General features: G+C 37.0%; 1 protein-coding gene across 1 annotated transcript in view; it reads right to left on the bottom strand.

The window, feature by feature from the left end:
- Window positions 1-2,742: 2,742 nt before the first annotated feature.
- The window catches only part of LOC136842292 (uncharacterized), a 62,066-nt gene continuing 49,192 nt past the window's right edge, over window positions 2,743-15,616 (bottom strand). Inside the window, exons 8-9 of the mRNA XM_067109552.1 lie at window positions 8,890-9,006; window positions 2,743-3,003 (exon numbers count right to left, since the gene is read on the bottom strand). Coding sequence (XP_066965653.1) covers window positions 2,743-3,003; window positions 8,890-9,006 — 378 coding nt within the window. The remainder of the gene's footprint in view (window positions 3,004-8,889; window positions 9,007-15,616) is intronic.

The following is a 15,616-nucleotide window of genomic DNA, read 5'->3' as shown; positions in this document are numbered from 1 at the left end:
ATTTGTCGAGCTTATTCTTAAACACATCTACGCTCACTCCTGATATGTTTCTCAGATGAGCTGGTAGCGCACTGAATAGATGCTGCATTATCGATGCTGGTGCGTGGTGGATTAATGTCCTGTGTGCTTTCCTTAGTTTTCCTGGTATGGTTTTGGGCACTATTAATCTACCTCTGCTTGCTCTTTCTGATATTTTTAGCTCCATGATGTTTTCGGTAATTACTTCTGTTTCCATGCCTGGAGTATCTTGTAGCGTTCTCTTCTCCTTTCAAGACTATATAAATTTAAGAATTGTAGTCTTTTCCAGTAGTCAAGGTCCTTAACTTCTTCTATTCTAGCTGTAAAGGACCTTTGTACACTCTCTATTTGTGCAAAATCCTTTTGGTCCTGTGGGTACCATATTATATTGCAATATTCAAGTGGACTACGTACGTACGTTTTATAAAGCATAATCATGTGTTCGGCTTTTCTTGTTTTGAAGTGCGGGAACAACATTCCCATTTTTGCTTTGCTAGGGAGAGAGAGAGAGAGAGAGAGAGAGAGAGAGAGAGAGAGAGAGAGAGAGAGAGAGAGAGAGCCTTTTCCTCGAACTGAGGATGGCTCTAGAGAAAAATTAATCAGTGGTCACTGCTGTATTCAAAGTTTAAGTGGTGAACTCCCTGCACAAAAACTTCCACAACATTAGCCACTTCATACAAATACACAGAAGATTCATTAATAACTCAATGAACATCCTTACAAAAGCTATGCTAAGCCAATCAATTCTACCTTGCAAGTAGTCTTTCCCTTAATAGTCATACTTCCCAATAGTCTTTTCTATGGCTTTTTCTACTCTCTCTCTTATCACTTATGAATTATACACTCTTTACACCATCCTATGTTACTCCAACCTTCCAGATGACCATACCATCTCAAAACACTTTGATCCATCAGTTCACTTACTCTAAACTTTTTACCACTTCTATGTATCTTCATAGTTCTCACTCAGTTTTTCATACACCACACACATATTAGGCAAAGAATTAATTTAAACATCATCAACTTTTTCTCTAATATGAATTCTTCACTCAAACTTCACCCTTATAAAGAAAACTAGGCAGAACAATCACTTCACACAATACCATCCTGGCTTCTGTATATACTACAAGTCTCTCCAGAGTCTCTGCACATACCTTGCTACCTTTTTTGCTTTGCTTATCCTGAGACTTAATTCTTTCTCATTCTAAATCATCTGTTATATTTACTTCCAAACACTAAAGAAAATCAATCATTACTATTCTTTCATAATCCATGTTAACATTCACTGCTCTAAATTCCTGATTTCCATTTATCTTTATGAGCTTACTCTTGGCCACACTGACAACTAACTTTTTCCACAGGCATAAACTTTTAAAATATTTCACTAGAATTCGTTGTTTCTCATCACTAACACTAATCAGCAACATATCATCTGCAAACATCAGCCATTTCATGCTTCATTCGTGACTCATCATCTTATCCCACAATTCTGTGCCCGTGAATAAAATCTTCCTCTCTAAATTCCTTTATCATTCCATCCATAAGGGTATTAACCAGCCCCTAGAAACTTTCACCCATTCTTCCCTTACATACAAAAAACCTCCAATCTCTCTTAAAAACTTATCTTCTGCATCATACATCCCTAGCACCTACAATGAAGGGATTAATCAGCCATGGAGACAAAACACACCCAAGTCTGGGAGGCAGCTTTACATCAACCCAATCAGTCTCCCTTGTACATGTTCTAATTCATGCTTCGCTTCCGTACAAGAATCTTTAGTCCCTAGCAAAAACTGAATCCTTATATCATACATCCTGAGCACCCTCCACAACTGACTCTCAGATACCTTTTCTAGGTTCATGTATACCACATACAGCTTTTCCCTTTACTTTCAAATCTCTCATATAATTGTTCCCAGCATGTGATCCTCACTCTCCTTTGTCTAATGAAAATCCTATCACACTCATCCCCTAATACTTTATATAATGTTACACCCTACAATTCTTACAGTTTCGTCTATAATTTTTACTATAATTTTTTTTTCTCTCAACGCTCGCCCATAGCTCAGGAACGTTTCCCTCATCCACTTATACCCACAAAGTTGGTCAGCTATCAATCATATTATTACCATTGCATCACAGCATCTCATTTGGAAATCAAACAACTCCTGGTGTCTGATAACTTTTAACCTCTTAATTGCCTCCCATAAATACTCAATATTTCCTTATATAGGCACTATCAAACTCACACCAACCATTTCCAATCTTTTATCACACACCTCCGCCTCTCTTCTATCTTCCAGGACTACATAAATCTCGGATAGCATCTCTGCATTTGCATCTTTCATTCTGGAGATCTATTTGTTTATTAGCCTTTCTCATTGCATTTATTTCCATGTACAAAAACTCATAATATCCTAAAGTCCTTGTTCCCGTTCTCCGGTCTATTTGTGCTACTCACCTTCGTTTTCTTCTCACTTTCTTCTAATTTCCCTATCCATCCTCCTGTAGACCAGCAATATACTTAATCGTTTTAGCGAACGAATCCAAACTGCCCTCTTAATAACTTATTCTAAGGGGGAGACTGGTGACCCTTAGGTAATCTTGGTCAATAGAGCCAATCATGTTCGACTATAAACGTCAAAATGAAAGTGGACCAAGAGATTCAGATCTAAAAATGTGACCATAAATGAATTCGGGGATGCCTTTAAAAAGAAAAAAAAATTACCATTTTTCCTGGAATGTAGGTGGTTCCCAAACTGGCGATACTCTTGATCCACTTTTGACCTTCATAATATTATCCCCGTCCGCGGGGAGATGTTCGACTGCGATGTGGACGATGATCACGCTGAAGATCAGGAAGATGCAGAAGAAGAACCATATATCAATCATCTTAATGTACGCCGTGTCAGGTAGATTACTGGAGACTTGGTTAAACAGCGTGTACAACACAAGCAGTGTTGTCAGAGTCATTACAGCTCGAACCTGTTTCAGGGAAAGCAAAATTCTGCACAGCTTGGAAATGTATGGTGACACAAATAAAGCTCGTGGAAACTTTTTTTATTCAGCCTAACCATTTTTTAATTCGCTTATTTTAGCATTTTATAAAATCCAACTAAAGAGAACTTTACGGGATATTACTGTTCCTAGATATTTGAAAGATTCAGCATCACTAAACCTTTTTCATCTGATGTTACTTTGTCCCTTTTCATACTCTTTCATTAATATTTTTTCTCAGACTTACGTTGAGTTCCGCCTCTAGATATATAATGCACTCCACAGGCCAAGTTTTGTCATCCTCGTTACGTTTTCATGATTAAAGCAGCATCTTCTGCATAATCTAAGTCTGTTGTCTCTATCTTTACTCCAATCTAAACCTTCTTTCATCTCCGACCTCTTTTTTAGGGTAAAAAAATCAATGGGACGGGCAACAAACAAAGGTAAAACAACATTCCTTATCTACTGCAAATTCACTTAACAAGACACCATCAACGGTAGCTTCGCATATTCTTATCTCATGGATAATTTCAATCAGCTTTACATAATAACAGGAAAACTACGGTGACGCAAGATCTTTCATACTATTGGTCTGTGGGCGCTGTCAAATGCCTTCCTAAAATCAACAAAAACCATCAGAGGGGGAGTTTTAAATTTCAAACGCTCACGTCTTAACACAAATAATTGAGCTGTGAAACTCCTGCCATTTTTAAAACCAGCTTTATTTATTCAGTTGTAAACAAAAATTTTCCTCACATTTTGTTATTAAAACTGAATATATGATTGAAATAACGTATGAATTTAACGGCAAGTGAGTCTTGAGGCAGAAAATCTTCTCCACAAATGAAAATTCGAGATTTTCATTTGCCAATATGCGATATTAATACTACGAACTTTACATTTATGCTCTTATATTTGCTTTCTTGGTCCGTCTGAAATATAAAATTTCCACCAATGAAGGGCAAGTCTGAATGGAAAGAGGAGATTCCGTATACCTGTAGAGATGGCTGTAAATCACATAGGACATATTTGGCTATGTTCAGATGATTTATTCAGGTAGTAATGTGAACTCTTTACCTTACAGGCATCGGTATCCATTACATTTGATAAGACAACTTTTTTTTTTTTTTTTAGGAACAGAGGTAAATGAGACTGGTAACCTGATGCCTTTTCTAGCCAAAGCCCAAAGAAAACTAGGAACAGGAAAGAAATTACTATGGGTGGAGCTTAAAGACGAACTACGCGATGGATTTGCCTCCGAAAGAAAGTAAGGTTATAAAGATTAGGAAAACAGAAGCAGGAAGATTCATGTAATCCCAGGACTGCCAAATCCACAAGGTAACTGTCGGAAGAGATGAGCTGATTTGTGATAAATGGTTGCCTGAGAGGAGGAAGAGGAGGAATTTCCTGAGTTCAACGGAGCGACAACGAAAACAGTATTTATTGATAAAAGGCCAAGATGCACAGAAAATAACTTACTGCACTTGAACAATACACATTGTTTTTAGTGGTAGATTTAAAACGGGATAATGATCTCTCTACGAGAAATTAGACGCAACCTGGACTCCTAAAATGCTGACAGAAGTAAGTTCAGTTAAATTTTCATCAAAAAATTACTGAAGAATTGTATGGGAGAGGTGACCAAGTTTATGGGATCTCTAGGTCAGACTTCACAAGAACAGGGATGTTTAAAATTAGGGAAACAAAGGAAGGGGACTGGAAAGTGAATGGAAAAAGAAATTTGGAGGGCTGAACAGTCAGCATAAGCATGGATAGAAGAAGGGGTGAACTCAAGGTTACTGATGAAGAGGGGGGAAGGAAGCAGGAGTTGTGCTGTTAACAATAGATATGAAGTGATTAAATAAAAAGCTTGAAATAAGTTTATGGAAGGAAGTGACAAAGCCATAAGCGGGATGTCTGATTAACTTAGCACTGAGTCAGACTACAGGTGCCTTGGCGATGTCAAAAAACCACAATAAATGATACGCCAAAGAGAAAAAGTACCAAACATCCGGGAGAAAAGAAATGTCCTAGTAGCGTTTACTTTACGGAAGCCATATGAAAGGAGAGTTGGACTGAAGATTTTAAATTAGTTAAGTTTGAATAACTTAGGATACTTGACAGCTTAGGCAGTAAAGACTGATATTGCAAGGAACTAAGTACTATGGTAATGGAGAATTTGATATTGTGGCATCTCAACAGAGTATGGGTATTCACGCTCTGCAAAACCAGTAGCAAAAATCATATCTGGCGGCACAGGTTCAGGCGGTAACGGAAGTTACCTACTGATATGGAATTTGACCAAGCAGAAAAGCTTCCAATTACTGACTTCGTCATTATCACATAACCAGTAAAACGAAGGAATTAATGCTTGAAACAATTTTCTTTAGTAGCTCACAGGGTTCTGAGGCACCCAGACAGGAGGAATTACAAGGATAGCAGAATAATATTCAACAGCATATAAGTAAACCTACATACACATCTCTCTCTCTCTCTCTCTCTCTCTCTCTCTCTCTCTCTCTCTCTCTCTCTCTCTTATATATATATATATATATATATATATATATATATATATATATATATATATATATATATATATATATATATATATATATATATATATATATATATATATATATATATATATATATATATATACACGAGGGTAAGTCAATAAGTATCCACACTTTTATTTTAATTGTTTGTGAATAGGCTGTATGGCTTTGTGTGCTATGCCAGGTTGTAGATGGCTCTGCCCTCCTCCCTTGTGGTTGGTTTCAGCGTTACCACTTCAGTGCGCTCTGCGCTGTTGAGAAGTAAGGATGGACGCACCACTCTCCATTTGCACCAAAGAAGAACAACGCTCTGTAATCCGTTTTTTGTGGTCTGAAGGTGTACCAGGAGCTGAAATCCATAGAAGACTTTCAGTACAATACGGGGGCAATGTTTTGCCACAACGTAGTGTTTATGAGTGGACTGAGCAGTTCAAAAGCGGTCGGACAAGCGTGGAGGATGAGAAACGCGATGGATGCCCAGCCACAGCCACTACTGACGCTAACATTGAACAAGTCCAAGCCCTGATTCTGAATAACTGACAATTGACTATTGATGAAGTAGCTTATCATATGCACATTAGTCATGGTTCTGCATATGAAATCGTGCATAACAGGCTCAACTTTCATAAAGTCTGTGCGAGATGGGTCCCAAAACAACTTAGTGACGAACACAAGCGCAATCGTTTGAGAATCTGTCTGCACTTACTGGACCGTCATGCTAACGAAGGGGATACTTTTTTGAAACGAATTGTCACTGGAGATGAAACATGGATTCATGACTTTGAACCAGAGAGTAAACACCAGAGCATGGAGTGGAAACACCCCCAATCTGCAGTACGAGTAAAAAAAAAATTCAAGAGTCAACCCTCTGCAGGAAAACAGGGTCAACAGTAAACAGTGAACGCTACAGTGATATGCTTATCAACAAGTTGAAGCTGGCAATTCGCAACAAACACTGAGGTCTATTGTCGGAAGGCGTTCTTTTGTTGCATGACAACGCCCGTCCACATACCGCCACCCACACCATTAACACTCTTCAAGAACTTCATTTCGAGGTGTTGGAACATCCTGCATACAGTCCTGATCTCGCCCCATCTGATTACCATCTGTTTGGTCCACTTAAAGATGCTTTAAGATGCCGTCGTTTCACCACCGATCAGCAGGTGAAGGAAGCGGTGCATACATGGCTCAATGCTCAACAGAAAACGTTTTTTTCTGAGGGTATCGAAAAGTTAGTGCAACGATGGACCAAGTGCATTGAAAAGCAGGGTGACTATGTTGAAAAATGATGTTATTGTAAACTTTGTATTGCTGTTGTATTAAATAAAAAAATTGAGTCGGATACTTACTGACTTACCTCGTATGTATATATATATATATATATATATATATATATATATATACACATGAACACATACATAATATATATATATATATATATATATATATATATATATATATATATATATATATATATATATATATATATATATATACACTATATATCTATATATATATACATATGTATATACATATATGTGTGTGTGTGTACTTCAGCTGGACCATGAAAGAAAATATGCAGTTGAGGGTTCCATAAAGTTCTGCCAGACTCGCAGCCATTAAGTACATATGACCAAAAAAATCCCAAACCCACAAAATATGACTGAAGTGCCCCTTCTCCTAACTATAAATAGTTTCATTTCAGTAATGGTCACTACTGAGTATTTTAGTGACTTTAACATCAAGGTTACGCTTAATGGAATATGACAATTGAGAAGCAGAGCCCAATATTCCTATAATCAAAATTTCAACCTGAGTGAATGCTAGCCATAATAACTTAAAATTCACTGCCAGTAGCACAAAATCATTAACATATGACCATATGATATAAACGATTTTCTACGTGAAACTATCGGTTTTTTGGTGCTTAAAATAAACTATTTGGCTGTACAGTCATCACATATAAATCTATCATGAGTATTATTCTGTGGGAGAAAAAAGTATACAGCACATAAAGTTTAGATTCCAGACAATTTTATCAAAAGGACATACTTCTCATAGTTTAAGAACCCATATACTGAAAGCAATTAACATCAAAGTACTAACAAAACCTAGACTGATGTTTACACCCGTCCGTATATATCTGGGGTTTTTTAATGCTTCGTTTGATCAACAAAAGAAATCTACCAAGTGTTGGCAACATTTCGTGATAAACTAAGCACAAAAAACTACCTTTCAACTTTTTCCATAACTATAATTGACTAAGTTGTTGCTTGAAGTTTAGCAAATTAATGATTCATTTTTATGAGTCTAGTTACCCTTGCTGTAGCTTTTAGGACCAAAAGTGGAAACTGACGTTCGTTGTAGTTTAAAAGAATTCTATTTCTTTTATAACTGGTCTTCATTAAAATAAGTAATGAAAATGAAAATAGTGCTGATAACTTATCTAGATGCTCTCAGATTATCTATACTAAGAATTTGCGAGCGTGTTTAGGAGCGTGAATCCGTCCACAGGGAACTAAACAGTTGATTACCCTGACCATCGAACACAAGGAGTTATATGTTAAAGAAACAAAGACGGTGCATTTTTTTAAACCACTATTATTGTCAAGAATTACTTTTAACTTAATAAAATGAATTCATTATGGATTTGAGCTGCATATTCAACAAAGTCGACAAAAAAAAAATATTCTCTTTACCATTAGGAAATTTTGCATAATCAGTGAAACTAGAAAGTTTAGAAATGTTTCTTAAGTGATATCTAAAGATGTGATAGGTTCCTGAGTTTACCTACAGTTTACATACGGATTAAATATTTGACAATAATGACTCGTACATTAGCACGTTTTCACAGAACAGATCTCACTTCCTTAGAAGATGACGAAAAACTAAGAAAATTCCTCAGCCGCTCTTAAAATGTCTTGAACATTATGTTACGGATTGGGTCCACATACACTTGTGGTTCACTGTCAACGAAGACATATGGCCGACTGTCCATGAGCAACAGCTATATAACTTTAAGTTAACTACAATATATCTTTAAAAGACTTAATGCAAACCTGTGACTGAATCCTCCACTCTGTAATCCGTGTGTTTCCTTTTGTCTTTCGAAAAGTTTAATGTTACTCGTTGGTAATTTCTGCGAGGATCACCATGGCGACCAGGATACTTTGAACTGTTAATGTGGATAATGCCGCAAAGCTTCTGAGCGCTGGTTTGTAATACGTAGGATTCTTAGTTATTTAATTCTTGAACTGATTACTACGCATGTTTAGCTCTCTAAAGTATTCTAATCAAAGCTTGCATAACATGTACTTACCTGGAAAGCTTGCAGTTTGATAAAGAGGGTGACGTAACCAATGCAAATAAGTAAAAGCGTTGGTATAAAGATAGTGAGCACCAGCAAACTCCATCTGCGTTTAAGTTGGAATTTAACCTGTAAAAGACATTTTATAGTTATGGTACACAGCCTTTAGCGGAAATAAACAGTCATGAATGCGAGAAACAAGGGCATATATAAATATGCTTTTATTACTTTAAACATAACATTCATTGTATTAACATGTGTTCATATGTTCTTAACTGCTGAGATTTCGAAATCCAGAATAGAAGTAGACATAAAAGAAAACAAATAACGTTGTAAGCAGATAAATTAGGCACAATGAATGCGGAAGGTAGAGAATGGTGATTTACAAAAGAGTATATTTCATTATTTAATTTCAAAGAAGTTTATCATGAATGTTAGCCTCATACTGTTATCGTCGTCTTTTTACTGTAATAACCGAAAAATTATTAAATAGTATGTAATTGTAAGAAAACCACTATGAAATTCATATCAGGTTTTTCATTCACCTATAATCAGATTAGCTATTAATCCATCAGCTTTCCTAGAACAACATTTCTTTTTCCAGTGTTTGCTCAGTTCTTGAAAGGTTCCGACCTACTGCAAGATGAAAATAAATGAATTTTGTATCAGGAAGCACAGTAAGTATGTAAGGCTATCTAACTATTTTGTTTCTTAAAGGATGGACAACTAGTTATTTTCCGTTTATATGATTACGGGTGAGGTTGCAAACCCTACGTCCCTTTCCCCGTCTTGCCCCAACATGATAAATAAGAGACCTAAATAGTGCTGTCAACGCCAGTCCAATAAACAGCCGGCTACGAAGCATTTCAACTGTGAAATTCTTGATATTTTTGTGTCTCAGCAATACATCTCAAGGCTAGGAAACAGGATTGGAAGGAAAAATAACAGATATATTCATTAAGTACCCTTCTCGAGAATATTTATCACTAGCTGAACTAGCATGAGATAATACGGTTACTACATGTTATTCTTAAAAGTAATTTGCATCGAGAAGGCCCCTTACAAATATATATGCCGAGTGTCATCATATTCTGTTTACTCATTTTTAAGATACCTGTACAAGTACATACAAAACACAAACATGCTGGAGTAAACATAACCTGCGTCTAACTTTGTCACAGAAAGTTACAGTTTTCTACCGCAGACCCATATTAGGGAATCTGTTCACTCTATCACTTAGGACATTTTTGACTAAATGAACACCTTCTTGTGCTGCCTACATGTTTAAAGTATTCAGAACGCATTCAGATTTATGCTTGAATGAGCAGACACTAAATATTGAAGATATTTCTCTCTGTCTCCTCTCAAATAATGCAAAACTTGAATACAAATGTGTTGGATATAATGACAAAAATAGAAACTAGAAAACTAAGGTTTGAGAAAAATAACAATAAAAGTCTTGAATTAAAAAGGAAATTATTATAAATATAAGTACATACTTGGAAAATATAATAAAGATCTACATAAGAACACCCACAGGAAAATAAAATGCTCTATAATTCTTCTTGAGCAGTGATTATTAAATGCAGGTAGTGTGATACTAGTAACAGGAAGACATAAAACTGTAGTTTTCCAAATTGCCTTCTTCAGTGCAAGCTCGTTTGGACACTGATGTTGGTAACAAAAAGGGTGGAGGTACCTTTCACCTACCTGACTGTTCAACCACACCTTTCCTTTGACAAACAGGAACAATGCATGGGTGATTAGAAATGAAACTGCAATAAATCACTTCAGGCTTGCATATTTGGAAAAATGCAATTTACCTTTGAAAATCGCAATTTGTTCCTACATGGATGTAAACCTTTATTTTTATATGAACTCCATTTCTTGGTGAGTGATTGACATCGTTCCTCAGAAAATCTGAGCATGTAGGTATGAGCATCCATCATATCCCATATAGTGTGTACCTACTGTGAGAGACTGAAGGGACAATCCATCACCACCCTGTAATGCCAACTTCCAGGTCATGTGCATGGGCAAGGGAAGGCTGATTGCAGCCTAGCAAAACTGATGCAAGAGGATGATAGGTGCCTCGGCCGTAGTCTGATTTACCATGTGGAATCCTACTTTAGGAAAGGTTCTGTGATAAAGACCAACAAGTACCAACTATCATCATCTTAAGTATGAATAACAAATACAAGACCAAGGCCCTTGGGCAGTTGCTTGGTTGTGTAGCTCACTTGCATCAGCAGACCAGCACAAATACAGGGTGGACTCTCAACTATCAACGAGAGCAAATACGAGCAGAGGTCATCACTGTGTCTGCTTCATTAACCAAAGTCCAACCATGAACCTCAGGTTTAAAAGGTAACTTGCACAAAAGAAGTTCGGGTAGTTCCACAACAACTTCAGCAACCACTGTGGGGACCAGGAAAAAGTCCAAGGGCATAGAAGCATGTGCTAGATAAATAAGAAAGGAAATAACACAATCCTAGTCCTAACACCTGAAACCAATAGTTCTGCCTGAACAAGGGTTGGGTGTAACTCAAATACCTTGTACTAAACAAGCAGGATCCAGGTTTTCTCTTCAAGAAAGGAATGCCTACATTTATGACAAAGTGACAAGGTACAGTGGCAAAACTGACTTCTAGTTGGACATCACCAAGAAGAAGAATCAGCACAACCTGACAGGAGTGCTGGCTGAGGGTGACTTACAAAGAAGAAGTGAAGGACGGGTAATCTTAATCCTTGGAAATGGTTGAATTAGACAAAAAATAGCAGTTCATCTAACTCTGAAGCTGAGCCAATGCTGGAGGCTGGGCTGGTGCCAGATGAAATTGCTGAGAAAGGACCTCTGCAATGCAAGGTGACAAAAGGATTGCTATAGGTCTCCCTCACATACTTGGAAATCTCCCAAAGGATTATGTTTAAGGATGAAGCATACATAACTCCTACACAAGGAACCCTATTCAAAATTAATAAACCAAAGATCACCTTACTCCTTGAGTCCTAATACAGGGGATGGAAATGAAAATGAAGACCAACAATGAGCCAAGGATGACAAGAGGTAAGTGGGATGGCACTTTTGCAGTTGCTTGCCGAAGATCACAGAAACGGTTTTCACAGAATCAAAAGCGGGGGCATAGAGAGAGAGAGAGAGAGAGAGGAGAGAGAGAGAGAGAGAGAGAGAGAGAGAGAGAGAGTCAAACGCATTCTGAGACTCCTTATTGCAAGTTCCCTCCTCAGAGTCAATACCAAGTAAGGACCTTCTCCAACTGATTCATAGGTAGAGACACATCGAGAGGAAAAAAAAAACAAGCATTGCTATGTTAGTTATGAGGACACAAAGTAGCCCAATGAAAGGCAAGGTCATTGGTTAGGGGATGAGTATGTTCAGAATTCCTTTATGCTACTAAGAAATTCAGGATTTTTTCCAATGTTCTCTCCTCCCACCCTGCTTTCCAAACCCAAAGAGCTGGAAGAAAGGTTGAGTTGATTACTTGATTCCTTTTGAGGAGAGGTGGCCCTACACTCGAGACAAAGGTGTGTAAAATGCACAGATTGGGGGGTGAAAGGGCATGGGCACAGTTCTTATCAGAAAAAGGCACTATCAACATTCGATAAGGGCACTGGCTGTACTGGACACAAGCACCAGGAACAGGCCACGCTGGCTACAGGCTGCACCTGGAAAAGGCTCCAGCTACACTTGACATGAGTTGCATTAGGTATATGACACAACAGGCAGAGGCCGTACAACACACACACACACACACACACACATGGTGTATGAGAGCAATAGTAAGAGTTATAGTCTGTACAGATTACATTGACAATGAACCCCCAAACCACCGTGTGAGCCTTTCCCCTGTCAAGAAAACGGACCAGCAAGCTCCTCAGTCCTGTGAAAAAAAAAAGTCTTCACAACCGAGTATTGGTCAGGAAGACAGTAAAAACATGGGCACAGGCTGTGCAAGGCCATGAAAATGTGCAGGAAATGGGCATGGGCAATATACAGACACATAAAATTCATGGACACAAGATGTTCATGACACAAAGGAGTATGGGACATGGCCATTGTGCAAGTAGAGTCTCTAAGACATAAATTGTCCATGCTGACAGTAGCAACCATTAACACCATTAGTCCATGAACACCTGTCAAGGTACATGCTAAAGAAAGCATCCATCTCCAAGATGGAACCTTTTGATGAGCAAGCACATCCTGCAGTGACCAGAGCTGCTGCATAAGTGCTAGAAAAGAATCTACACCATGCACAGACACCAATTCAAAGACTGATTATCATGAAAAACAATATCTATCTCAAAAGCCACACTGCACAGCCATGGGGTGTACATGAAACCACATAACATTTAAGCATGTGAAGTGAATGGCATGCCAGACAGAGGCAAACCATCCCTGTCTTGCCCCATTTAATTTTTTAAAATTTTTCCTTTCACATATTTCCACGTTCCCATTCCTTACCTATCATGCCTATTTTGTATTTGCATGTCACCTTTACAAGGCTTTTCTGTTTTCCGATTTACTGATCTTAACAAATATCCTCAAGACACCCACATTCTCTGGGATGGCAAGTCCCCAAACTCCTTTGTCTAAATCCCAGAACGCATTCCCATAAGTATATGTCCTCACACTTCAAACCCCTAACTCCTTTTTTCTACTGGTTTAAAAGTAGACTAGTTCATTGTGAAGGCAACAGACATCCTTAAAATTATCATTATCTTTGAAGGGAGGCCAACATCTCCCATAATATGACTAACAGATGTGGAATAAATGCAGGGGCCATCTGTGCCAGGGAACCATGAAACTTCAGTTGTCATTCCAAGCTGAGAACCTGGTAATGCTTAGGCTGACTTTGAGGGTCTAACCCAAGGATCTCATTCTTCCAGTGACATGGGTTGATGGATGAACAAATGTAATTTACCCTACCACTGTTTAATCGCCCCATGTCAGCTGGAGAACTGCAGCATTATTACCAAGGAAAAAATTATTATAAGCTGCACCAATTGCATACATTTAACTTGCAGCAGTTATAACACTGATCAGTTTCTTACAGAGGTAAATAAGGATAAACCTCATGTCTGTTACCAGAAATCACAGCCATAGAATGCCCCTAAGAAATGCTTTAAAATATATCCATGTCCAAATACCATAGGTTCCCTCGCCTTACCTTATCCCGCTCTTGCTTTTCTTGTATATACTTCAAAAATTAAAATCAGCTGCTTTTTTAGTAATTGTGCTTACAATTATTGTAAGTTTCCTAATTACCTTCTTAAAAATAAATGTTATAAGATTTTGTCAAAGATATTACTCATAAAAGTATACACATAAATATCAACATAAAGTATTTGCTGCTAGTACTCAAGAATGAATTTGGTACAGGTAAGTGTGATAAGGTCAAACTCAGAGACAGTTTCGAATATGACTTTTGTTGCTGTGAAATCCCTATTTTGTTCAATAAACGTACCTTGATTGTTCCTTTTATTAGATAGGCTAAACACAGTAAAGTCTCTTTATCCTATTTTCACCACAGAAATAATTTCCATTTGTAGGGCAGTGAGAAGCACATAACCCTGTGAGAAATCATAACACAAAAGCAACTAAGATTATTACAGAAAAAGGTAACCAGGCTGGAAAAGACTTGAGACCATAATCAAATAATTCTGGGCAGGAATTGTACTCTTAGTAATACCTTAAAATTTAGCACAAATAAAGAAGAGGTTTGACCTTCATGAATGGAGTCTTAGAGGATGGACAGAATAGATTAGAAATTTCTTTCTACCATCGCTGTTCCAGCTATCATACAAGAAGTGCAAAAGAACTCTGCTTCTCTTTGAACACTTCCCAAAGCAACAACAGGTACAACTGGAAAGTCGGGGGTGTAAAAGTCAGTACCATACAAGACAAAGTAAACCAGCCACAAACATGGTCTGATCTGGAGGGTGAAGAAGATGAAGTCCGTTTAAGCATCTCCATACTTTTTCCAATGAGACACTCTCCTAACACTACCAGGAACTCCAAGCACATTGTAAATGAGCATTCAAACTGAGGGCGGGAACTTGTCTGACCCTCTCATAAGAGTCTGGCCAATGGTTGGCCTTGAACTCGTGTGTGTGTGTGTGTGTTTGTGTGTAATTGTAATAACCACAGCGCCCTCATAAATTCTCGATTTCTTGAAGAAGTGTGAGGAAATCGAGAAGTTAGCGGGCGTTGTGGTTGTTACAATTATATACATATCTGGAAAAAGTGTCATAATTATATAATATATATATATATATATATATATATATATATATATATATATATATATATATATATATATATATATATATATATATATATATATATATATATATATATATATATATATATAATTAGATATGGGTAGATAGATAAAAAGACATTATAATCTACTAGCCGCTTTTTGCCAGATATATGCGTAATTGTAATAACTATATATATATAATTAGATATGGGTAGATAGATAAAACTTAACTTTGGATATCTTCAAGCTTTTTAAAGAATCGAGTTGTGAGAGCACTATGGTTATTATAATTACACAACAATAACAATATTATATATATATATATATATATATATATATATATATATATATATATATATATATATATATATATATATATATATATATATATATATATTTAATTTCATATATATATATGTCATTTTTTATCACACCATGATTTATATACGATCATGAAG

The sequence above is a fragment of the Macrobrachium rosenbergii genome, chromosome 10 (assembly GCF_040412425.1).
Source record: "Macrobrachium rosenbergii isolate ZJJX-2024 chromosome 10, ASM4041242v1, whole genome shotgun sequence".
Classification (NCBI taxonomy): domain Eukaryota; kingdom Metazoa; phylum Arthropoda; class Malacostraca; order Decapoda; family Palaemonidae; genus Macrobrachium; species Macrobrachium rosenbergii.
Note: the sequence above shows the minus strand (reverse complement) of the source record. Positions and strands in the feature narration are given on the sequence as shown.